The sequence below is a fragment of the Xenia sp. Carnegie-2017 genome, unplaced genomic scaffold (genome assembly GCF_021976095.1).
Source record: "Xenia sp. Carnegie-2017 unplaced genomic scaffold, XeniaSp_v1 HiC_scaffold_25, whole genome shotgun sequence".
Classification (NCBI taxonomy): domain Eukaryota; kingdom Metazoa; phylum Cnidaria; class Anthozoa; order Malacalcyonacea; family Xeniidae; genus Xenia; species Xenia sp. Carnegie-2017.
The window spans coordinates 3,135,316-3,162,885 of record NW_025813488.1 but is presented as its reverse complement, the minus strand read 5'-3'; the positions used below and the strand labels follow the sequence as shown (position 1 = coordinate 3,162,885).

The 27,570-nt window shown below is 34.3% G+C and overlaps 3 protein-coding genes across 4 annotated transcripts; 1 reads left to right on the top strand and 2 right to left on the bottom strand.

Annotated features, from left to right (window-relative positions):
• The first annotated feature begins 4,654 nt into the window (after positions 1-4,654).
• LOC124453225 lies at positions 4,655-16,522 on the top strand. Of its 2 annotated transcripts, XM_047003992.1 has the most exons (12): positions 4,660-4,931; positions 10,432-10,714; positions 10,926-11,015; positions 11,165-11,318; positions 11,678-11,802; positions 12,041-12,195; positions 12,482-12,588; positions 12,867-13,011; positions 13,423-13,610; positions 13,930-14,466; positions 14,808-15,401; positions 15,807-16,522. In XM_047003992.1, exons 1-12 carry the CDS (start codon positions 4,903-4,905, stop codon positions 15,995-15,997), a joined length of 2,598 nt encoding a protein of 865 aa, XP_046859948.1. In that variant the 5' UTR covers positions 4,660-4,902; the 3' UTR covers positions 15,998-16,522. The 2 variants fall into 2 exon arrangements, with proteins under 2 accessions (XP_046859949.1, XP_046859948.1); XM_047003993.1 differs by lacking the exon at positions 10,926-11,015 and having other exon boundaries at positions 4,655-4,931.
• A 3,072-nt stretch (positions 16,523-19,594) lies between these two features.
• LOC124453227 (CD63 antigen-like) lies at positions 19,595-22,714 on the bottom strand. The gene is made up of 7 exons (XM_047003995.1): positions 22,492-22,714; positions 21,431-21,619; positions 21,284-21,358; positions 21,075-21,167; positions 20,332-20,442; positions 20,005-20,088; positions 19,595-19,846 (listed from the first exon to the last, which is right to left on the bottom strand). Exons 1-7 carry the CDS (start codon positions 22,549-22,551, stop codon positions 19,781-19,783), a joined length of 678 nt encoding a protein of 225 aa, XP_046859951.1. The 5' UTR covers positions 22,552-22,714; the 3' UTR covers positions 19,595-19,780.
• A 549-nt stretch (positions 22,715-23,263) lies between these two features.
• LOC124453226 (leucine-rich repeat-containing protein 47-like) lies at positions 23,264-27,510 on the bottom strand. Its single transcript, XM_047003994.1, has 5 exons — positions 26,453-27,510; positions 25,952-26,187; positions 25,527-25,629; positions 24,753-24,885; positions 23,264-24,203 (listed from the first exon to the last, which is right to left on the bottom strand). The coding sequence occupies exons 1-5, from the start codon at positions 27,386-27,388 to the stop codon at positions 24,079-24,081; spliced, it is 1,533 nt and encodes a 510-aa protein (XP_046859950.1). The 5' UTR covers positions 27,389-27,510; the 3' UTR covers positions 23,264-24,078.
• Positions 27,511-27,570: the final 60 nt, after the last annotated feature.

Sequence of the window (27,570 nt, the reverse complement as noted above, 5' to 3'; positions counted from 1 at the left end):
AGTACCAATTTTAAAGAGAATTCATGTGCGCATGCGCTTGTGCTCCTCAGTTGATAATGCTGTGACCATTACATTATTATTGATGACGGAAGCTTGTGACTTGTTCAAAACTTATTTAAACTTTAAACCCTTGATTTTTACACTCTTCTTAATAAAGAACCTCATTCCAATCAACAATCGTACAGTTCTTGACGTTGCCTACACTTCAAAAAAGCGATAATTATATTTTACTTTTCGTTGTGCATCGTCGTAATGTTGCTACCTCAAACATCTTCCCATTTTCTGTTAAGTTCTACTTAAGTGTGATAACTGGTCTCTTTCACAATCGTCTTAAGTCGGTAACACATTGCCTTAACGACTGAATACTTAGATCTCTTCTCTTTCAGAATATTTTTTAGTCAGCCAATTTTCATTTCCATTGATTTCCTATTAGGATGTTTTGAGACTGTAATAAGTTTCAATGTCTTTCCGCTCTCATTTGTCGTTTATTTTTTTGTCAAATAAGTATTATGCATGTCAGCAAGATCAAAGTCTTCCCATGGCTGAAATGTAACTAATATGTGGTCGGTGATTGTCAGTGATCACGTTCATTATTATTTTTTAATAAATTGCACAGTTCTAATGCTCAAATACTTTCAAAATCATTAGCAACAAAAAATTTTTTTTGCACCAAAATGTTTTTCATACATTTGACGATAGTTGATTCTGATAACCACTCGTTACTAAAAATAACGTCGTGAGATCAAGATGTCCAATGCACGCAAGCTATGAGAAGCTATCAAAACAATAAATTGATACTTAAACTAATATCCATTGCATAATATAATCTTCTATGTTAATTTTAATAATTAAAGTATTTTTCCTCTATATTAATCATTAATTAGAATTGAAATCGAGCAATATTCGCATTTGATTTTTCAAATTGTTAACTGACCAAGGCAGACAATTGAAGCTCAAGAGAAGAGTTCGTTTGTTTTCAAACAATGCTTGAGAAAAATTTCTCCAGTAATTTTTCATTATGGAAAGAACACTCTCGGTACAATAAATCCAAATGAAAATTCTATTTACGATGTGCTGACAGCTGCAAATGCTAAAATGTTATCGAAATAGAGTTTTTTTATGTTACAAGATACGTAATCCCTCTTCGGTCGAAATAAAATTGTCAGGTAAAGTTTTCATCACAGGAAAAAACAGCGTTTTAAACGACCCAGCTCTTTTTTTAAATCGAGGGCACGAAGGTAACATCATTTCAAATGAATATTCATAATTCATACTGTACAATATACTTCGTCATGTGTGATCATTAATAATAGGATATAGCAATAAGAAAAATTCACTCGACACACAAACACGCTTCGTTGGCATTGAAAGTTTCTTAAAAATGAACGATGAAAATGGTTGAGATCAATTGGACCAGCAGTTCGGCAATGTCAACTCATCTCTGCAATCGTAGAACGATTTACGACTCTGATATTCTTATATTTTCAAGTTATTCCTAATTGCTGTGGTTGGTTGTGTATTTAATAGTTTAACAATAATCCTTCATTACACACTCTTTATAATTTTCTTTTACTAAACCTAGCCGTAGTCGACCTTCTATCGAGAATCGTCGCAATCGGAAAGTTTATAATGATTTTACATTCAAATAAAACTGGAGTACCGTCACACTTGATAGAAAAAGTCACATGTCAAATTTTTACGACAGTCATCTATTTCGGCATATTGCTATCCATTCTGACGCTGACCGCAATTGCATTGGAGCGCTATTTTTGGTATCGTGAAACCTTTTATACACCGGAGAATGACGAAAAAACGCTTAAGATCATATTTTCTTATGATCACTTGGGGATTCTCAGGAATCGGAACAGTTTTAATATCAGGCGAGCTAGCGATGGATAAGGAAAGATTTTATTGTTTTTTAAAAAAGGACGAGAACAATTGGCCGACATGGAAAATAACACTGGCCTGAATAACTTGGACTTTTACATTCATTATTCCTTTCATAACAATCGTGTTTTGGTACACAAATATTGTGTTCCCCACGACATCCAAGATGTCAAATGCACAAAACACAGGCGAAAACCAACAAAATACGCAGCTGGTTGCCATGAGAACAAAGAAAATTGTCAAATCGCTGGTGTTGATTAAAGCTCTTTTTTCAGTTGGAATCCTTTCCGAAATGGTTTACTTTGGCATGATTTTCTATGATCGTAAATATATAGATGCTCAGCTGTTTTAAAAAATTGGTATGTCGACTGTTTCCATTATAGCAGTCAACCCGTTCATTTATACACTAAGTAAGCAATCCCAGATTCCGCAGTACTGCAGCGCGATTTTTCAGTTTTTTCAAAAGTCAAACTGAACAGACGATCATAATGAACTAATTTTCCAAGGCGAGATCACACAGTGCACTATCTGTGAGAGCTGTATGTTTTAATTATGTCCAACGGGGTAGCCAGCCCACAAGTCTGTTTGCTTTCAATAACTGGAAAACATCAAGTGCACGACCAAGCAAGACCAAGCAAGCGGGCTGGCTCTCCTACTTATCAAATAAATACTATTAAACCAGGAAATTGTTTAAAGCAACTTTATCAGCTTTAATGAAAACGGCATGTTTCTGTGATGTGTCTTCCCACGCTTTAATGTATAAAGCACGTACAAAAAATGGGATAGGCAAATTAAAAGATTTCCCACTGATACACAAATAATTTACTATTACAATCCACAATTTTGATGTAATTTAACAGAAAATGCTACACTCCTGTCGTTAACATGCTGTCACAGCTTAATGACGTTTAAAATCACTTTTTAACAACATCACTTCAACAATAATAAACCAATATTTTAAATTTTGTAGATAGTTTCGTTCTACGTTTTCAGCTTAAAGAATGTGAAAGTTTCTATTTCTAAACATGACGTTCGATAACAATATGAACATGAAAATACGAAAACTTATGACGTTTTTCCGTATTTTTCAGTTTTCCCTTACGCAAATATACGATTTGCCACGCTGATGTAAGTGTTATGTTTCCGTTCGAACCATGCACGCTTGCTACAGAACATACGGAAAAAATAAAGCACTTGATAAATCTTATTGAGCTGTACCCACGCGGATGCAGTAAAAAACGCAGACGGATTTTTGGCAGGTATGTTTATATAAGTTGAACTTTATATTACCCATACATGTCCCCCAAGGCTCGTTAGAAAATCTGTTTGCAGAATGAATATAGCAATGTTACTAACCACACGAATCACATTATGACTACTAAAGATTCCATGCTACAGATATAAATTGAGAGACAATAAACAAAATAAAGGCGTAAAATTTGTATGTGTATACGATATCAAATGTGGACAACAAACATCCATTCTTTGAAAGAGAAACGTGGGAGAGTTGAGGACCCTCTACTTAGTGTAGACGACAAGCATGCCTTTACAATGCCAAAATTCAGTGAGTTACTTTCGTTACATGTAAGCGTAGTACATTGTTAATGAATCTAAACGATTTCATAAAAAATTTCTCCAGCCGGATTTTACTAATCAGCAATACAACGAAATATTACGGTCATATAAAATGCTTTTGTGGTACTTACGTCGAGTCGAAAAGCTCTTCCGTATGTCTTGCATCACGGGAAGCGTGGGAAAAAACACTGTTCTTCATCATACAATGAGACATTTTCCTAAAATTAAAGGCATAATTTTTTACAATAACTATATTTCAATATAATTTCATTCTAGGGACACCTCCATCGAGGGTGAGAAAAGGGTGGTAAAGGATAAACCTCTGGTACTTTTTTTCAAAGACAAGCCTCTTCTTAGATTAAATTTCGTTGTACCGTGCCTGTTTATTCTGTGGCCTTGACAAAAAAATAAAATGGCAAGAAATACTTTCCATGACTAATCTGTGAAATTATTCCAGACGTATATTGTTCTCATGTAAGAATGAAAATGGTATCGTTCTTTGAGCGAATATTTCTTCAACTCCACCCTCCCCCCCGTCGAACAATAAGGAGGATAGTCTTCATTTATTTTGCTATGCCAGGCTGATTTTCTTTTTAATCGTGAAATCGTTTTCACTTTCAATAAATTAGCCTAGGCATAGCAGAATACATAAGTATGCCCCTTCGCTGATTTCAACGCATGATTCACGACAGTGTTGGTCCATAGCCATTAAAAACGAGCTACACACTGACGGAATGAAATAGAAATTTTAAATTGTTACACGTCGTAAGACCACGTGACGGACCATTAACTGCCGACTGTCGGCCATTCAATTTACAGTCGATTACACAACGAAAAGAATGAAATGATAACAAAAGCACGCAAGAGACGAGATCATACGATAAACTATATGAATGCCATCAATCAATCTACAAATTTTGCAAGCGCAATGACGTGTTTAAATATTAAATGTATAAGAAAACATGACGTCTTACCCTTTACAGGGATTGCAAAAAGTACCATCAAATAACACCCACAAGAATGCTTTTTCGTCGGTGAAACAGCCATTCAGCCCACGCTGGTCATACATGCGTTACAGAGTAAACAGATTATCAATATTTCGACGTAAAAATACACGTTCTTCGGACAAAGACCTTTGGCTTCCACTTTAAAAGGTTTACAACTTAAACAACTGACGTTGTGACGTTCTTTTCACGATATCAGTCATCGTACGTGCGCCCCTCGAATTTCGTAGGCATGGCAAATCTATGACGTCATAATCTCTAAGAGTGAACGTCTGTCTAAGCTGTTTGACGTTTGATTCAAATCAAATGTGCGTGTCGTCGTGTGAATGTGCAGTCATAAAGTGATATAGTTTTGAGCATCAAACTACACCTTATACTTGCTACTGGAAGGAATTTTGTGTGAGCATTGAGTTTATTGGGTATAACTTATACATCCATGGGGAAAACAGGAACTATTAATAACAAGTGAGTTGACTTTACGATATTTTCATAAATACCGGTCTGTCGGTATCGCGTGTGTATCACAAACATTCATATCACACGAAAGCTGTCTCTCTCACTTTGTTGCAATTATTTGAGCGACATACATGTATATTAAAAGATCGTAATTGCTGTTATTGCAACGCGTTCAGCCGACGTCGATTTACGCGAGACGAAATTAATACAAATCAAACGATCGCTGCTATCAACTCTGGTTTATGTTTGATGTATGAAATACATCAAACGAAAAGTAGTTTCATCATTTTTCGCAAACTTATTCCTTCGATGAAGTGCAGGCTAACGTTTTCTTTGAAAAAAATATGAGATATATCTTCTTTTGTCTCAATATTTGTGCATCGTTAATCACAAACACTTTCCGTCATTCATCACGCTACCCAACGAAATACTAACAATATATCATCCGGCTTGCAACGTGAGTTTCGACTACGTTACCACGTCCATGATGAAGCATCTCACAACGATTGTGGAACAATTAACCAATCGATAGTTTTTGTCATGCATAAGCAAGAAATTTACACTAGAAATGACGCTAGTCGCTGCTTTAATAATCACAACTCGACCTCCAGATAAAAAACGCAGTTTTAGGATTAACAATGGGATCCATTACGTTCCATTGACTCAATAATAGCGCAACGATTTTGCAAACGCCTGTGTTAATGGCAATTCGTGCATTGGCAACGATCTAGGAGCGTTTAAAATCTAATAAAAATCCTCCCTTTTATATCTAGCATGTAAACAGGCTATTTTTGCTACCTAATTTAGCCTTATTTCCATCTTCAACAAAAACTTTACTTCGATGTGAATCATTCAAGAATCGTCATAAATGATACATATATTTTTGATTGCTTGGGCAGTATTCATGCATCAACGTTTAAGATAAACGGTGCTTTGCCCACGGGGTGAATAAGTAATATAACAAGTGTTGAAATTATTTTAAAGACAGGTGGATTGAGTACATGTACAAATAATCGTTGTATGAACATAAATTTATACTTCAAAACAAATATGTATTTTCAAAAATTTATGAATTTCGAAGCTCTTCATTGGGATCTGCACAATGTTAAAACTATACCAAAATTTTCTAAAGAGCACTTGCTTGCTTTAAAGATGATTTTTATGAATCCTACGACCAAATGATGGGAGCTCTTTTGTTCAAACAAAATGTCAGTGTAGCATAAAGCATATCTTCCCAGTATTATTTTGATCTTCTAAGTACTCAAAAACACTAAGATGTGCACATCTGTTTATACGTTTTCATAAATACATGTATTGTTTCTTTGTACATATTCATTTGTAGCAGCTAACAAATGTGAACATACGATTTGATAAGGAAGTTAAAAAAACTAGGTCCAACACGTTCATATAATATAGATGTTATAAATGTACATTTGTTTGTATAAATATTAGCGCCGTCATTGGCTAGATTACGAACGGTTTTAAAGATTAATGCATTGTGGTTAGTTCGTTATTGAATTTGTGACGACAGTCAATAAACAGAAGAGTTCAAAAACCTTTTAATGGCACCGTGAAATACACGTCAAGATTAGAAATTTTCCACTATTTAAAAATTGCGCATGCATTGAACGTCGGTGGAAATTGGACTTGCGAACATGTATGCAAAGATCGTCTTTCGTATGAAGAGTTCGTTATCGATCTATGTACTTCATAATGATAAACAAAACCATATAAAAGCTCCTTATTTTTCTATCGTCTCACTTAACTAAAAAAAACAATTTGTCGCGTAATGAACTAAATGTCAAGGGTTAATGGTGGCCATAGATATAGGTTTTGTTCTTTGCAATGAAAGGATGAGAATTTACAAGGTGTCCGCTCGATAAATATAAGTTATGCATCATTATCTCTTTGCCTGAAGAAGAATGATTTTATTATTTGCAAGCTTTGCTAGTACTTGATTGTATATTTTCACCCTGTTCTTCTTTACATTAATGTTAAAATGGAAAATTGCATTTTGCAAGTACCCAATGTATTAAATGCGATGAAGACCTGTGTTCCAAAACTTTGCACCACAACTTTAGAAAAGTTCATTTTAGCTAATTAACACGTTGTAGCGTAAAAGTAAACCGAATTCTTCGCAAGATTAAGTTACGCATATCTATGACGCAATCTTATTCCTTACGTTGTATAAGTTGATGTTATATAAATGATGTGAAATGACTACAAGTATAATGTTGCTCAGTCAATAACTGCTTTGTTTCCACTTTGTTTTTCGTTAGCAAAAAGGAATTCGCACAGTACTAAAACAATGCGGTAGTCTCTTTTTTGTTATCGTTGTGACTCTTAAAAACGCTATCTATGAAGAGCAAAGTCGTCTACCATTGATTCAGTTTGCGCCGTCAAGCTGTGGTATGGACAATGTGTTTAAATGGATCTTGCATAAATAAATGCTATTTACAATTTTATATTTAAAGCTTCATTATAACAAAACCCCTTGTCTTCAGTTGTGGAATTAGTCCGCAAACTTTTCTACTTTATGCATTTATTGAGGAAAATTCAATTTCTCTCGTCATTCATGCGTTATTTGTAATGCAAACAAGAGCGTCCTCTCGGAAGATCTAGAAAGTTTGTTGTTCCCGTAATTATTTTACATTTGTTTCATACGGTTGTTTAAAGTCACCGAACGCAATCAAAGACATCATAATTAGGTTTCATTTTACCTCTGGCCGACACAAAAATACCTATGTCGGGAAACGCGCGCGCTAACTATACACACAGTTGCTAATTTTACAGTAGTTTTGAAAGTAAGCCAGGGAGGCAATGAAATGGCGAAGAGAGAAAGCACAATAACTTATCGTTGTCTCGCACAATGCCATCTACGTATGATAGATGTTAAAAAAAAACGAGACGTGACCTTATAACAAAAGCCTCACCGTCATCTGTCGGAGCTATATACATGTTTAAATATTTCATAAACCGCCCACAGGGAAAAATATTTCGAAAATTCAGTGATGCACAACCACATGTTTTTGCAGTCTTCTACTCTGCGGTATCTTTTTCCAGTATCTCATTCATTTGAACACGCCACGTACAAATAATCATATTATATCTTTCAATTATATTGAAATACCAATAAATTACCTTGACCTGTGTCCATATATGGAAGTTGATAGTCATAATTACAGAAAATTGCTTCTGCTTGAACGTGTGCCAAATAACAACATTGTGGATTGGGGAAATTACACAATCTAGAAAATTAATTGGAGACATAAAAAGGATGCGATAGCATTCTCATTGGTCAATCTTCATATGTAGTACAAGTGTTGATTTTTGAGAGCCCAAAGGATAGAAAGAGAATCGGTGTATCCACATGTTTAGTAAGCTATTTTCTTCGGTAGCATGTTAAAGCAATTGAGAGAATAGCGCGACGGGGCGATTACATGGAAACCGGATTTAAAAGAGCTTTTCATATTGAACAGGGAAAGAAAGAATACAAGCACCCAAATATTTCAATCATCTAAAAAATGAACATAATGATTTTGAATTCAGTGTGTATATGTTTGTGTTGTGGGGACAAAGAAAACACGCGTCAACCGCGTGACCTTCTCTGACACAAACATATCTGTACTCATTCCATGCGTTCAGCTCTTTTAAACATTTGAGATCTTTCTCTGCATGTGATCACTTAGTGTTTCTTAAGCATTTAAACCTCCCACGACGAACACTATTTTAAAATATATTAAGTTGGATGCCAAAGTCATGAAATTTGGATTGATCGTCACGTGTATGAGTAAAGAATTACAATAGAGATCTAATAATCCTTCGTTTCAAATACTTAACTAAAGGTTTCATGAAAATCTGTGATCCAAAATATACAATAATCCATAAATATCTTTATAATCTACAATATACTATTATCTAGGATATACTATAGTTTATAATACACTACACTCCGATTCCAAAAATATACTATAGCTAAAAATATACCATAATCTGAAACACAGCTACACTCCGAAGATATATACTATGATCATATTATCCTGAAGGGAATTGTTTGAACCCTGGGCCCGGTTGCCCTGGATAGCATTATCCATTGGATAGCGAAAAATTTCAATCTTGTAAAATATGTGTTTGTATTTTTCTTACGACAAAGAAGTTTTGTAATCTTCGAAACAATATTTTATTTCAGTAATTGCACAGTTCAAATTGTATATTTTTTTCTTATAAGAGATTTTATGAACGTTTAGAAAAATTCGCTATCCAGTGGATAGCGCTATTCGGCCTAAGTGCAACCGGCCCCGAGAGTATCGTTCCATTGTGGATGTAGATCGTCCAGGTAAGTATAGTCACGAGGACCTTTGGTGTTGATGTTGAGTGACGTTTCAAATTTCAACAACCTTAGCGGTAGTCATCTTCAGAGTCAAGTGACTACCAGATCTCTGAAGATGACTACCCCTAAGGCTGTTGATACGTCATCCAACATCAACACCAACAGTCCATCTCTGGACTCTACTAACCTGGACGATCTACATCTACAATGGTCATATATACTATAATCTAAGATATATAATATAGTTTATGGTTCACTATATAATCGATAAAATATAGCCTGCTATATTCCAAAATACGCGAAATTCAAATGTCATAGTCACTTCACATTGCTCATAGACATTAAATATAGTCCAACATATGTCTTCAATGATTCCTGTATTTTATAATGAACATTTCACTTGTTAGTCCATAAATAATTTGTCTTATTTTGTCTAATGTAAGGTTTTACACAACATCGTAATGTGTACACCAACATAATTAAATTCACAAAATAAAAATGATCAGACATTCGTAAAATAATACTTGCTTGAGTGCTTTTATGCAAAAGGTTTTAAGGTAGTATAGTTTATCAAAATTTATTTTTATGCATACGCATTATTCGCAGCAAAATTCACATAAGAAAACATTGATGATTGTAGCACACCGTTTTTATCTAAGTGTCCTTAAATGTGTTACAGTAAGAATTTTTCATGCAGCAACACTTAAGATTACAAATCCCCTAATCATTATGATTAAACTACCGCAAAAAGAGTAATAATACAGCGGTTAACAGCTAATCTATTCCCAAGCAATAATGGACACTTAATAGCTACTCTGAAAAAGTGAGATCATTAAAGAGATATTGTAGGATAAGGTAGGATGTGCTTTTCATTGACTTTCATTTAACTTTTCTTTGTATGTAGTTCAATTAAAAAAAAATCGGAGACGCACTTCCTTGAACTCTTTAAAAAAAATTTCCACCTGCATGAAAATTTTAAAGATAAAATGTAAATCACAATATATACGTGCATATGAAGACGTACTTGCACATAGATGTATTATTAATATCGTCCGACATGAATACAGTTACTTTATTTTCTTGTATTTTTTATGTACAAATTAAACGCAATAAATGTATTGGATTCGACGTCTCTAAGAAATTTATTTATTTTTAATTTTTCCTAATTTTATTTAATAGTGACGCCTACAAGAAGGGCGTGGCGATCAATGCACGAAGCGAAACTCAAAAGTTGAAGTCTCGTATGGCCGCAAAGACGAGAAGGAAAAATGAAAACGAAAACATTGAAAAGTTGTCGCGTATGGTTTTGTCAATTCCTGATAATCCACCAGATAAATCAAGTATAATACGTCTATCGACGAGTTACATAGGATTGAGAAAGGTCCTTGATGGTAGCAGATACACACAAATGATTGGCAGCGGTTCGTCAACCAGTGCAGGAATAGAAAAAATGTGCTTGGAGGCAAGTTGATGTTTTCCAGAACCGTTATAGGCAAAGTGACAGATGATTTTCAGTATTTTTATGATATTTATATATCTTTATTGACGATCATTCGATCGTTTCGTGTATTGCCAAAGGCTTTTGTCGCAAGATTATACCTAAATGTGCTAAAACCCTTGACTCTCGTGTGACTACAATTGTATAACTTACTTATTCAACTCTCTATGTTTAGCTTTTGGATGGTTTTTTCATCATTCTCAAAAACGATGGCACAATCATTTATGTAAATGACAAAGTGTTGAATTATCTTGGCTTTCCACCTGTAAGCAAGCATAAAAATTTCAAAACTCTTATGAGCGATTAACTTATTGACTTTGATAAAAAAAAAACCCAGTTCAATTCAATAATACTTCGTCATCATAATGTTTCAAAAAGTTCTAAAGTTAATTCTTCTTTCCAATGAATGTTCAGCAAGAGTTGATGGGGAAGAAAATGTACAACTATGTGCTGAGGAAAGACTGGGAAATATTGGCCAAGAAACTTAAAGGTCATTTGCCATCTTTGGACGACCCTAATATTTGCGAACCGACTGGGGAACCTGGTGACATTGTCTGTCAACCTACACGTACGTGTTATGTTAGAAATTCTGATAAACTTTACTGCATTGGTGATAACTCAACTCGAGACTTCTAATGAAAACTGGAGTATATAAAAACTCGAGTTTCAACATCACATCACTTCTGATGAAGACACTAGACTGGAGTATATAAGGACTCGAGTTTTACCATCAGATCACTCCTGATGAAGACACAGACTTGAGTATATAAAGACTCAATTTTTAACATCAGATCGCTCCTGTTTAAGAAACATACTGTATGGGGCACATTAATACATATCGGATGGACGACGTGAATAAATAATAAAGTTCAGTCTAAATGTGGCATGTGAAACAGATGAAAATACATGATATTCAATCTTTTATAGAAACAGAGCTATTTACATCGTACTTGGAAGGCAATGGTCGTTGGAACGAGCAAACCCAATTTACGCTGCGTATACAATGCAACTTCATGAGAAAGGAAAATTTGGCAAAGAACACCAGTTATGGGGTGAGTGAGCGTTTTGGGTGAAGCAGATTTCAAGGAATGTAGCCATCTTGAAATAAAAAAAACACATTACGCCAACTAAACAACGTTTTCCTATGTTTGTGTGACATATAAAACTCGTCTATATACAGCAATAAGAGACTCCACCAGTTGTCTTTATATCCAATTATCAATGAAGTGTCTAACTAAAACATTACTACGTGTTATAAACTATTTCCTGTCTTCAATTCTGCCCATACAGATTGTCAAATTTACTGGAAAACTGAACGCTGAAGGGTTCTTTGTTGGTACTGGGGAACAAATATGGTCAAACGAGTTGGGTGATTTACCAGTGATTGAGCCCGCATTCATTAGTCGTCTTACACCAGATTTGAAATTAATCTTCTGCGAAGGAAGGTGAGAAACCATTCCAGAGGTTTAAGAAAGTAACAAATAACAATGTGCAGATTGTGTTTCCTTAAAAGGAAGAAGCTTTCACATCGTTTTCGTGCCACACAAAAGGATTTTTGTTTGTGAGATGAATGTTTTATTATACACTTGACATTGACATCAAATATGATTAAAAATTAAAAATTACAGAGAAACGGTCATTGCTCCTCTAAACCACAATGATTCATATTGAAACTTGCTTTCCAAACAGTTGTTGATATGTTTGAGAATTACTTAACTTTGTCGTTGTCAGGATCCATCGCTACATGGACTCGAAAGCGAAAGACATAGTTGGAAGAGTGGTATATCCCTTCTATCATCCAACCGATGCTTTTCAAATACAGCAATTACACTCAGAATGTAAGTAATCAATAAATGAATACGTTGAGTATGGTACAGAAAAGAGAAACGATTGGTCAATCGACTCTTTTGGCAATTTCCAAAAATAATGATATATTTAATTCACAAGATTAGATTGAAGTGAAAATTTTTAACATCATAATCTTACTGTAACAATAACAATGAAGTTCACACTTACGGGTCAACTTGTTGCCAGGGCAAACGGACAAACAAATCGCATGGAAAAGCTTTTGTTAAAAATGCATGCACTAAAAAATATAACTTTTTTTTTACTGCAGTGCTAGCCAAAGGAAAATCGACTACTTCTCCATATCGATGGATAAATAAAGATGGTGGTTGGATATGGCTACAATCGATAACAACCAGCATTCAGGACGAGAAAACTGGAAAGACCTACATGTTGTGTGTGAACTACGTTCTTAGGTAGCTTGACCAATATTAAAGAAATAAGATGAAGTATTATTATATGTAGAAATACAACCAGTTTGGTAGGAACAGTGAAAACCGACCCACAGCTTTTCACACGCCTCAATTTTACGAGATAGTGCTTTCGACTTCACCACAATTAGCAAAGCTTTGTATTGACTAGAAAACAAAATACCCGTGCGTGTAAACTAAATGACCGTCAACTTTTTAATAAAGCCAAACAAAGTCATATCTTTATTCCACTAAACAAAATACGCATGCGTGTCAAACTAAATGACCGTCAACTTTTTAATAAAGCCAAACAAAGTCATATCTTTATTCCACTAAACAAAATACGCATGCGTGTCAAACTAAATGACCGTCAACTTTTTAATAAAGCCAAACAAAGTCATATCTTTATTCCACTAGTGCCATTGAGGACAAAGGAGTGGTCGTTGGTATGAATCCAGAAACTCGCGGTAAAGTGATTGAGAAACCAAATGAAAAAGAAAGTGATAGCGATGCTGATGATGCTTACTTGGTAGACGAACTAACGGAAGCGTTTGTACCATTTGATCCCTTCGGTCAGCCTGAGGGTATGGCGACTAATGCAGAAGGTAAGAAACATACGCGAAATACTTAGATGTAAAGCTATCGAAACGAAAAACGAGAGTTCTTCGTGTTCGAGTGAAGATCAGATGTGGGTAATCTAGATCATCAATATATTCCGCGTCTCTTGTCATATTGCGTATGCGTAATCTAGATTAGATATCCAGTAACGTTCCATTACCCATATACTGATCGTTTTCTCTGCGTTTGATAGTTCGACATACAACTACAGTTCATCTTGCGCCTTCTAAACTAGATTTTGCAGAAAGACAAGCAGAAAGCCATTTGAGTGCTGCAAAAAAATCTCACCAAATTGTTTTGTTTCAGGAAAGCTACACAGCAATACAATCAACGTATTCAACAAATCCTACCGACCGTCTTTTACTTCACAAGAAACCAAAGCAAAACCGCTAATAGAATGGAACGAGAATGAACTAATGTTTCAGACGGAGATGAAAAGCAATCGGCTCAAAGAGACACAGTATCGGCAAGACAAACGTACAAAACAACATGACTGTTTCTATGGACGTTATATGACCAACAGTGGTAACCAAATTACTAATGCTCCATTTTTCCCTACCAATAATCCACAATTGACCAAACCTGCAAGAGTAGCCTGTAATACAGGATTAACCGTTGGTGTAGGATTAACCAATGAAATGGGAGGAGAAGCTAGCAGCAATTTTAATTCGCGATGCAGTACAGAAATGTTGGACAATGTTATCGATGGTCGGTTTATGATAAACGATCTGATTAAAACTGAACCTTTCGGAGAAACATCTCCTTCACAGCCATTTCACGATGTCAAACAAATTCGAGAGGATCTTCAATCAATACCTGAAGATTCTATGTACAACACGCTAGGTAAGTGAAAGTCTTAAAATTAGAAGTCTTTCATTTTCAAACAACATATGTTATCGACACGATTAGATCTTTTACAAGGAAACACCATCTACATAAACAAATCTTACACTCGTGCCCAGTGCCATTCTTGATATGCGCACCTCAAATCCGGCACTTATCTTTAACAAGGATTCATCCTTAGCGTGGAGATGATTTGCTTAAACGACAACTTCAAAGAAACCTCAGTAACATTATCTTTGAAATACAAACTAGAGTTCCTTTCTTCAACTGTTCCACAATTCAAGTGTTTTTCCTGTCAATACAAGCTTAACAGAGTGAAAAGAAATTTTAATTTGTTTTAGCTGACGCTTTTATTTCTGGAGAACAACCCAGGATGAACGGCTTCAATAATTATTACCCACAATCCTTTACGGGACCAGAGACCGAAGCAAAACCGTCTAAACAATGGAACGACAATCAACAAACGTTTCAGACCGAGATGGACAGCGATTGGCTTAAAGATACACAGAATCAACCAATCAAACTCATGTCACAAGGCGACCGTTTAAATGGATGTTATATAAACATGGTGAACAGCGGTAGACAAACTACTCCTTTTTCTTTCTTTCCTGTCAGTAATCCACAACTGACTAGCACAGCAAGATCAACGTGTAGTACAGGATTAACCGGTCGTGCGGGACTGACCAATGTTAATAAAATGGAAGTCTTAAATGATGCAACACTAAGTGAACGTGTTAATGGCAATTTTAATTCACCTTGTAGTACAGAAATGTTTGACAATGCCATGCATGAATATGAATATTCGATGATAGACAATATGATTAAAAATGAACCCTTCTCCACGACGCCTTCATCTTCACAGTCATTTCACGACAACGAACAAATTACAGATGGAATCGGAACACTGCCAGATGATTCTCTGGACGACACGTTAGGTGAGTGTAAAATTTGGTTTGCTTCAATTTTTTAAACCTTGCCTCCCTAGTCTTCGATGATTGCCTTCATGTCGAAAACATACGAAGTCTGCGATTTTATGAAAAGAGGAGATTAATAGCAACTAAGGAATGCATTTTCGTCAATAATTTCCTTCGAATGTTAACGATGAAACATGGAAGATAAAATATCCTTGTAAATAAACACAATGACGAACTCCCTTTCAATAATTCTTATGAAGTTAAGTTAGGGATACAAGCAAACATTAGGGGGTAGAAAGGAGTTCCAGTGAATTGGTTTGTGGCTGAGAGGATGCTCCGAGATTGCGTGAGCGAATCCTCTTTTCCTTATTATTGTATTTGAGCGTGCCTACATCTAAACTGCTTGAAAATTTCTGTTTTTCTAAGATACCTCCATTTTATGCAATACCGAGCAAGAAAATGTTGCATACGAAGCTTCGCTGTTTCTTTTCATGAACGACATGCCGGATATTGGCGCCGGCAATAACCTGCTAACAGGTGTTAATAACTACGGGGAAAATGGACTACTAGAACCTGAAATTGTCATGGCAAACTTCGATAACTCACTTCTTGTTTGAGTCATAGTTCCACTGAACTCAAACGGATCACTGGATATGTAATGAGAATAGGGATGTTGCAGGATCTCAAGTGAAATTACGTGAGGGACACTGAGGAACATGGAAAACATTAATGTACTCTAGCAAATCTGCCATTGAAATATCAGCGGCCATTAATGCTACAAATTTATAGAAACTGTATTTATTATATTGACAATATTTGGCAGTTTTTGTGTTTACCAAGTGAAGATTTTCACAATTTGTAAATGTGTAGTATTATACAATGCGTGAATCACAAATTTTAGGTCATTTTCAGAGCAAATAGCTCACAAAATCAACAGTTTGAACTTTATATTGACTTCTAAGTGATCAAGTGATACTTATAGTATGTTTAGGTACTTGTGTGTATAGCATGTGTATGTTCAGTGATTTTATATAATGAACCCCATTGTAAAACACATTAGTGAGGGCTGTCATGAATCAATATATATGTAAAAATAAGTTAATAGTAGTGATAGTAATATTAAAACTTTACACAAGAGCCTATAAGAGCCTTTTTTGTTATTATTATTGTTATTATTAGAGGTTTTCTAGAACTTTAAAACGTTCCATCTGACAAAGGAGATTTTATACTTAAATTTGCAAGAAAAAATGTACAACTACCAAAAAAATATCCTACACGCAGCTATGTAGTTTCCACCTCGTGTCTAAAACTATTAAAATATTTAGGAAATGTTTGGCATACTTAAAAATTATGATAAAAATTCTCTTAAAAAGATGTGTTTGTACATCTATATGTCTTATCTCTTGAATATAATTTTTATTATTTAAGGAATTATTTTCGATTTTCAGCTCGTCAGTGGCAAAAAGTCAGGTTTTGATCTGTTTATAAATTTTACAGAAATTTTGTCTACTGAATGACATCGCGTCAGTATTGGTATAACACATACTTCAAACAAAAAAATTCCTACAAGATTTCTTTTGTTTTGCCGTGAATGCCCAAAAAATTTCCGTTTGTAAAAGGCATTAGTAAAAACCAATATAGACTTACCAATGCAAAATGTACATCTAACGTTGGCTTTTGTAACTTGCTTTGATTTGGATTTTAAGGGATAAACAAGTGGTCTTTAACGACGTGACTTGCACGTAGACTAGCTGTAAAATAGTAAAACACGTAACATAATCAAATAATAATGACACCAACATAAACTACAAACATGTAACGATACTCCCGGGTTCGAACCATTTACTTTGTAAAAACTAAGATGATAATTTTGAAATCGATATGAGAAGACTATAAGATTACTAATTCCTTTCTAACTTTTAATTCAGCCCACGTGAACAATCAAGACTATTGTACGTGGCCATTAACAGAAAATAGTCTCTATGAAAACATATTTACGTATGTGCAGATAAAAATGTGAAAATATGATGATGTCATAATTCTTAGTGATTGCAATAAAAACAAAGACTTGCAAACAAAGTCTTCCTAGAGTAAAACCACGCAAAAAATTTGTTGCTACACTCAACATAGTCTTAACCTTCTCATCGCGTTTCGAAATTTCAATTTTCCATTTGGAACTAAAGCCTACGAGATAGCGTGTTTTTTAGGGCAGTTCATGCAAAAAAAAACAAACTTGAAAGGCCCAGCAAACAACGAAATTGCAAAAAAGAGAAACTTGAATCTAAAGAATGCTTTGTCAGAGCAGCGCGTGACTCCGGTTTGTTCTATTTTAAGAAACTCAAAGTGATATATTAAGGACGTTAAATATCTCACTTGTCATCAAATTAACAGCCACTTTAGCGGTATACTTCTAGTTGAAACCGTCACAGGATGAACTGAAAATGACTTTTCAAAAGACGACTTCGTGTTGCTCAGTAGTTGACCGGTAAGGAAGCAGAGTAAGTATATAAGTTTGAAGTTGCTACATGTTTCTCGTCTTAAATTTCTTAACAGTAGTAGGTATTGGTCGAGACTAACATCACCATTTTCTTAATAAATTTGAACTAAAATTTTCTGGGAATGGAAAGTTTGTAGGACAAGTAGAACAATGTTTTACAATAGTTGTACATTATGGTTACATAGTACTGTTCACTTGTCTACCGAACCATATTCAAGAGAAGAGAACCAAACATTGACACAACTTCCATGCCGAAATAAAGTTCAAATGAACATGGCTGGCAATAGTGATTGCACTGATGAAGGGTATTCATTCTTTGCCAGTAATACAGAACCAACGTATGTTGACTTTACTGGTAACACAGGATTAAACTGTAACACAGGACTATCAAATGAAAATGACAGAAAAGATTTTATTGAAGGGATTATGGTTGATCTAAGAACAATGCAAAATTTCACTCCAAACAGAGATTCGAATTTAAACTCCACAACTATCACAGGATCTTTAGAAGAATTACTTTCACGGCAAAAATTTTGAAGATTTCTTACAACTGCAAAAGAAAAGCAAGGGCAGCAGGGGGGTTCCCACAGATGAAATCTTCAGCAATATTTCAATGGACCAAACACTTGGTAAGTACTAAATGTTATGCATCCTTTTGGGGAGCAGAGTGTGCTTTACGTAAATGATAATAGGAAAGAAAGTCTGATGAATAGGACGATGCAGGATAATTTAAACTACTTTTACATCATTACCTGCCACAAAACAAGAATGCAGTCATTGGCATGGACATTTTCAATGATAGTGAACACAAACAAGAAAATTTTCCTTCATGACTTTCTCAGGATCATAATATCAAAACAACTTTTGCTGAGGAAGGCATTTCATAAATAGCAGACAGACTTCGGACGCGAGACGACGTTGTATCATTTAAATCGTTAAAATAAAAAGTTTTGAACCCAACAAACAGTTTTAAACTCGACGAACCGAATTTCATTGCTTTCGGTAAACGTAGGACAAGTACAAATATTTAAATTTAAGGTTATTTAAAACAAATGAAATTTTCTTAAGGCCTTACCATGAAAGGAATGTCCGTTGCATGTTCCTTTAGCTTATAGTTTCTTTGAAAACACAATGAAATTATGAAATAATACTTCGCTTTCTTTTTCATTTTTCCACCACGAGGTTCATCTTTTCAAACTTTTATTCATTGAGCGCGCGAAAATTTTTAACTGTTTTCCATCAACCAAACGGCCACCATAAACGCATTCTCTTCTTCTCTCTCTTCAAATGTTATATATCCCAGACTTGAAAGTCTTATAAAACGTTAAACGCCAATGCACAAAAAGACCTCTTCATACGTAGAAATTTTCAGTTAGAATTCATAGGCAAAAAAATATACCACGACATGTACAAAAATGTGCTTTGGTCTCAAGTATTGAGTGTGGTTAAATTGTTCGGGTGGTATATTAAATACTGAATCAATAGTAAAAGGTGTTTGTATTTAGGAAAGCAAGTAAGCAATTGTGACTTGCCATCAAGCTTGACACAAGAACTGAAGCACTTAATATTGATATTATCAAGCAAATTGTATTGCAAAATTATGGTAAAGTGCTTCTGTCTAATTCTTGAATGATATCAATTTAATACATGATTATAAGACCAATATCATTCGATAAATGTAATAGTACAACAGAAAAAAAATACCCACAACTAGAAGTTGGAAGAAAATCATTCAATAATGAACTTCATGTAATTAGTTAAAGTAATATGTTTCAAAATGTATTATATTCCAATAGATCAAGAATCTCACACCAGTAACTAGTAATTACCAGCAGCTAAATTACAAAGTGAAAAAGTTTCCTCTTTTAGAAAATCAGTTTACACGACAAATAACAAGATGTCTTTAGACATAGCCGTAGCCTTCTTTTGCATTACGACGAACAGCACAGGCAAACATGATGCCAAAAAGCTAGCAAGATTAAAACATCATAAGTAAGGCAATACAACATTATGGAGAAAAAAATTATAAAATACCAGCAATTTATAAAATAATCATTTGAAAACTGTAATACGACCTACACTAAACATAAAACTACCGATAAAACAAAAATACGTAAAAGTTATTACCTGAACAACAATGACTCCAATAACAATTCCTCCGACAATTGCAAGATGCTCGTCAAGGTAGTCAAATAATTTATCAGCACAACCCTATAAAATAAAATAAAATAATTACTGGGATAATCTTAGAACTTCATCTTTGAAAAAATGCTGAATACATGTCGCAATTGAAGGGCATTTATTTATCCAAATAAACCACCAACAAGTTAGCAATGTTGGTTTCATTCAAACCTGCTTCAAGAACTATAAATTCTAGTAAATAGTTATATCAATACCAAGTTTAGGAATAAAAGCTACTGTTCAAGTGGTAAAATTTAGAGGCAGTAAACTTACTTTTGACTGAAATTCACATGTGCCATTTACATTCATGGGTGTCTTACAACATGAGCTGGGAATTTTCTGATTTATATAATCACTGGAATTTGTTGCACCACAGCAGTCAAACTATTAAAAAACAAGACATGATTTAGCCAAGACTCCAGGGCTCAAAGTAACCATCTACAATTGGCCAAAAACCATATCCAGCCGAAAATTTAAAAAATATAGTAAAATATTATTTTAATTGTTTTAATATCATAAAATATTAGCAGCTGAATTATACTTTCGTCAAATTTTCTTTGTTGACCATACAAAAATGCATTTTTTTACTTTGACAACTTTTTCAATGACAAGTACACATTTTAAAAAGCTAGCAGCTCAGCTTTTTTACAAGTGCACATACTTGTCATAAAAAAATTGCCAAAATGGTTAGTTAAGACATGCAAATAAAACTTGTCACATAAAAATTGTCGAGGAAGACTTGCTCGTCTGAAAGAGGATTAAATCAACCGTTAATCTCTTTTTTTGAAAATAATATGTAAGTGCACAGGGATGCCTGAACCGGGGGAGCTATGTAAGGGGCTTCAGCCCACCCACCCACCTTTTTGCAAGAGCAAAACAAAAAAGATATTTGGACTGAGCTAAAGTTATTGTTTAGAAGTATTTTTTAAGACAATATTGTAGAATTGAAGACTTAGCCCCTGCACTTCATATGTTGCTCCATCGTTCCTAGTGCATGTATAAATATATAATTTCACCTTTTGTTGAACTTTGTTAATGGCCTTTTGGTATTTGGTGTCATTGTACTGTTTTATGGCATCCTTCATTCCTGTCTCAACATACTTTCTTAACTTCAAAGAATACATATATCAGAGTACTTTGATTGTTGAAAACTTAAAGAACACAAGTGAATGTCAAAAGCATAATTTAATGAAAACCAGATGAAATGACAGAAACATGAACTTACTTTGCTTTTAAAGAAGTACGCAGAAATAACACCGGCGATTTCCAAGAGAAGCAACAGCGACAAAAGAAAGATGTACTAAACAAAGCAATTGTTATCTTTAGAATGAGAAATTGCAAATTGATTTAATAGCAACATAACTTTACATACAATGGTCAACATAACCACACTCTTCCTCCAAGCTCCGCAGCATCCAAAGAATGACACTAGGAATATCACACCTCCAATAGAAATCAGAAGAATCGGCACTGCACCGATATCTTTTGACAAAAGATTTTCGTAATCATTATACTTGAAATGTATGACGATGCCGACAGTTATACTACCAATTCCAATAAGCTATAAAAAATTTGAATTTTCTAAGGAATAGTGTAAATCACAAAAAATTAACAATATGTTTTTCAAAAATTATTGTAATCAAAATAAAGTCTTAAATCTAACAGCTTTTTAAGAAGATTAAGCATCAAGGATGAGATGTCCACAGATGAGCTGTTTGCAAATTACTTTAATTTTGGCCAGTGCCAAATTTACCACTACCCAGTTGCCATTTCCTCATTTGTAAATTTTGTTATGTAATTAAAGAATACGTGAACGAATGGGCGTTTCTAAAAATTCATAAACTCAGGAAATATCAATCTTCCTTCTTGACTTCTGTTCAAAAACAACCATGTACATAATCTTATACAAGACTTTGTGAGAAGTTTAATTTACGAAGTCTTCAAATAGCTAAACTAAAGCTACACTTTGAAGTGTTCAATGACGAAAGTTAAGCAAGGAAAAGATGCGCAAAACCATCTCCATGGGAGATTCACGACAGATAAAACTAAGTATTTATAAAACATAGTAAAATCGTACATTTTTTGAATCACTTGAGATCAATGAGCATTTTCACAACGATTTTCTAGCTTTAGAACAGAACTATTACAATCAGACTTAAACAAATGCTAGCCATGATTTTTTGGCGTGGGTTTAAACTTTAAAATGTCCTCGCATCCCACTGGTTTTGTGTAGGATGTTGTTTGCTAAGTAAAATACATCAATTTGATTCATTTAAAACGGCATTCCCAATTATTTTGCACACGTAAAAGTTGTAAAGTCATGCTTTATTCATAGAAGAGCATTTGCCAATCGAAGTCGAGGAGAAAACATTAATTATTTACGTACAAGACTATCCATTAAAAAAACAGATTTCGAGAAACTTGAAAACTCACCACAAATACAAAGTTGAACGCTACCAACAGCGTTTGAGCAACCTTTACACCAACACCCATGTTGCAAGAGCAATGTTCAGAAATATTTTCTTAAGGATTGTCAAAAATCTTCACAAATTCACGGGCAATAGCACAATGACGTGGTCGATAGGTTTTACAGCTTATTTGTTTGTTAAGTCATTTGATATGAAGTACCACCAAAAAAAACACTCATCATATGATCTCCATCCTTTAAAATATCATAATGACGTCATGGATTTGCGCATGACTATGACATAATGACATAATTATGCATACTAAATATTTAATCCTTGAAAACAATACGTCACATTAAACATCGTAATCACGTAATTTGTCGTAGTACACATACAAAGATTTTTGTGCCTGCATACTTATAAATAATATTTCCACATTTGTGCATGTTTTTATTGTTTTTTTTTGTGTGTGCTTTTCTTGAATGTAGTCGTGGCGAGGCTCGAGTGCCTTTCATCATTTTGTCAGGCAAAAACAGCAAACTTATGTCATGTGTAATGTGTTTTTTGTAAAAAAAACAAGGTACAAACACTTTTTAAGCGTAAAGAGGACAGTTATTCATCTAAAACATTTAAAAGTGAGTGATTTCATCAAAATTTGAGCTTTGTGTATGCTGCAAGTTTGTACGGAAAATTACACGAGTGATCTTGAACCAGAAAACAGGTGCACAGAAGCTACGAATATTTCGCTTGAGCTAAATTTCTTCAATACGAGGCAAATTAGAAACTTCTACTTAATCTTTTTCTTTCGTGCATTTTTTTAATAAAGAACGCTAATTGTTACGTAACACTGCCAGAGTGATCGTGAACCAGTAAACAGGTGCACAGAAGCTACGAATATTTCGCTTGAGCTAAATTTCTTCAATACGAGGCAAATTAGAAACTTCTACTTAATCTTTTTCTTTCGTGCATTTTTTTAATAAAGAACGCTAATTGTTACGTAACACTGCCAGAGTGATCGTGAACCAGTAAACAGGTGCACAGAAGCTACGAATATTTCGCTTGAGCTAAATTTCTTTGATACGAGGCTATTTAGAAACTTCTATTTAATCTTTTTCTTTCCTGCATTTTTTAATAAAGAACGCTAATTGTTACGCAAAATTGCCAGAGAGGTTTTGAACCAGCTACTAAGTGCACAGAAGCCACGAGTTTCACGCTTGAACTAAATTTCGTCGCTACGATTGCAAATTGGGAAGTTCTATTTAATCTTTTTCTTCCATGCATTTTTAGAAAAAGACAATTGCTACAATGCCAAAACACCATTTGAGTGTTGAATCCATAGATCGTGCAGGTATGCCGGGCCATCATTGCAGTTGACTAGCTGTTCATGGTTAACTGACCCTACCATATTATTCAGTAACTGGGTATGGACAAAAACATTTAACGTTTTTCTTAACAGCATTTGAAGAAAAAACAATTTCTAGTCCGCAAGAATAACATAAATAACGTGAAAACAAATGTGGAGACGGCTACAGGAAAGTTTTCGGAGTTTTTCACGAAGATCCAATCATGATTATAGTAATTTATTCCGCAATATTTTCTTTTCTTATTTACATTACTTATCTGTAAATTGAACAACAGCCATTTGTAAAGGAAGATCCTTTCTTGATGGATAGACAACTTTCAAAGTTCCTCGTTCATCAGAAATTCGGACTTGCACTAGTCGCAACTCTTTCTTATCTTAAAAAATTAAAGTTTATTAGTTTATACGAAAGTTAACTTCAAAATATCATATCATGCAATCACGGTGTGTGGGGGGAAATTTGCTGAACACTAACTAGTCTTTATATCTTAATATATAGCTGTGTAGTAATTGAACTGAATTTGTGCCTTGGCCAATCACAATTCATCTGGCGCTGGTTGCACGAAACTTGGATAGCGTTATCCATTGGATAGTAAAATTTTCAAACATGTAAAAAAGGTGTTTATATTTTCGTCGCGATAAAAAAATTTTGTAATCTTAGAAGCAATATTTTATTTCAGTGATTGCTCAGTTCACACCTAATATATTTGCTTTTTAAGAAGTTTTTTGACTATTTAAAAAAATTTGCTATCCATTGGATAACGCTATTCAGACTTTGTGCAAGTGGTAAACGCTTGGCCAGTCATAATTTACCATCTTGGCCAATCATAATTTACCGTCTTGACCAATCATAATTTAGCATCTTGGCCAATCACAATTCACTATCTTATATTACTATACACACAAAATATTGTAATAAATCTCACCTGTTTTGTTAATGGACGAATACAGTCCAGACTCAATAATTTTTTCTATAAGTTCATCCATGATTCTTTTACAAACATTTAAGTCCTGATCTGATGTAACTTCAAATACAATGTCCAAACAAGTTTGAGAAATCTGAAAGAAAAGTTTCTGAAAAGTCTCTAAACTAATTATTTTGAAAGAATTATCTCCTCCCTCCCCCCCCAGTTACTGCAAATGAGGTTATATAGCAACCAAGGTTAATATCAGAGGAAGCAGCTGCAGCTCGGGACAGAGGGATATAAGGATTTATAAGTGATTGATTGTGAGGAGAAATTTATACATAAATCCAAAACTAAAGCTACTGTGGTTCATGCTTGCAACCAATCATCTATGTGGTACACATGGTAACGATAGATGTTAAATGGATGCAATCAGATTTAAGAGGTATTAATTACACCAAACATGGTTGTACGCAAATCAACATACAAACAACATTTCTTTAATCATCATAAACAAACACAAAATAATGTGAATAGCATAAGTATTGCAGTCATATAAATCCTTCATAACAAAAAAGTTGTTAAAAATTTTGACCTTCAACCAAGTATGTTAAAAAGTTACCAAGTTAAAGAAAACATTTATGTCGCTAAAGTAACCAACCATTTAGATTCCAATAAATGTTCTTGATCAACATGCATTAATAAGTTCCCAACATGATGGAATAATCAAGTACACTTATGAATGTGTGGTATTCCCGTCAAGAAATTAAGAAAAATGTTGTATTTCACATTTACCTTGCTCTCGTTGCTGTTTGTTATTGGTGGCAAAGAGATCACTGTACCATCACTTGATTTCAAGCATGCAAGAATTTCCGCATTCTCAATCAATGACAAATACCTAAAGGACAACAAAAACAAATAGATTTTTTAAAAAACTAATTCGCAAGTGGCTAAAAAGTCATAGATTTCAATAGGAAGTGCATGCACATGCTAAATTTTGGGGTTGAAAGCCAAGAAAGTGTAGCTAAAATAAGGCATTGTTAGATACATGTTAGAAAATGTTAGATGCAATACAGTACATTAAGGAAATCAGTTCAATATTGATGTAGCTATCACACAAATATTTATAGTAAGATATGCTTAATTGATATCAACGTAGCTAAAACTTTATTCAATAACTTGACAAGGTATATAGTACACAGCAAAATTGTTGATCTTACTTCAGCAAACCAGATTTTGCTTGGCGTTTAGTCCTTTGTTTCTCTTTCATAGCATCTTCTTTCAATTGTCTGATCAATTCATTTGCTGTGAATATTTTTTCCTTGCCCAAAGGAACCAAAGATATTTCATCCAACGGTAGAGCTTCATACGTTAATGGGAAGGAAATCCCTGTGAAGTTATGTGTTGCTATGGTTCCAACAGCACGATTTTCACAAACTGTCTCATGAAGTTTTGTCTAAAAAATGGTTTAGAACATTTATACCCTAGCAATGGTTTAATACATACATAGCTATAAAACATTAAGAAAGTTGTTGTCTTTACCATAGCTCTACTTCCTAATTCCTTTTCACAACAATTTCAATAAAAGGATCTTAATTTCCTTTTAACATCTGACACAGGTATTTTCTTCGCAAAAATTCCAAAAATTGAGATTGAATGCTCTGATTAAACAATTGTAATCAACATTATTTATGACTTGCACACAGACATAAATAACATACCTGTAAACTAATAAAATTTTTGAACATTTCAGGTTCTCCCAGATCAATCTGCTTTGCTATCACACAGACAATGAAGGGTCGTACGTCTGCAACATTTTCTTTCACTATAATCTTAAAATCCTCACTTCTTTCAACTGAAATAACAAACTTGTCATTTACATTCTCTTCCTCATCATTTTGAGAAATGTGTTTCTTTCCTTTTTTCCCTTTTGACTTTGTTTTTCCACCTGCATTCCTAACATAGTCAAGAACAGCCTTTGTTGAGCATTGAGCGATAAGTTTCTTCAAACGATTTTCAGTTATTGGATTGTTCAACAGCAACAGTTCTTTCAGCTTTTGACATTGTCCCAGTTCTTGTGGCACGGTTTTTAACTGATTTTCTGAGAGATCCAGTATTTTAAGGGAGATATTGGAAGATATCTCCCCTGACAAGATACATATTATGTTGCCTTTGGCTCTCAGCTCGTACAGAGCCTGTAACTGATGAATTCCATAGGGCAAATCCTCCAGCTTGTTGTGTGAGCAATCAAACTTGCATAAATTCTGCAGTTTGATGAAAGATGGCAACGAAACTATTTGATTACAACTTACATTCAGCGTATGCAAGTTCGTGAGATCAGTTAACTCTAAAGGCAACTCCACAAGGTTATTATGAGACAAATCAAGAAATTTAAGATCATTCAGTTTCCCAACAGTTGACGGTAATACAGACAGTTGGTTCTGGTGCAAATCGAGAGTTCGAAGATTCACAAGCGATCCAATTTCAGCGGGAAGTTCAATAAGTCCCGTTTGAGAAATTTGTAAAAAGTTCAAATTTATCAAAGTAAATATAGCAAGATCTAACCCATTTTCCGCGATACGCTCCGATATTTCGCGTCCATGTAAAACCAATTCATATCTCTTTTCTTGACTTGCTGTTTGTACTTCTTCCCACATGATTTTTAAGAAATTTCTTTGTATTGTACTGAGATGCTTATGGTGATTATGAGTTTAACACACATGAACGACATGTACTTCATGTAATTAAAAAGAAATGTATGAAATGACGTGTATGCATGCATAACTGGGTAAGAAACAAGAATTAATTTAGCATTCGGGAACATTTAGGGGGAACATTT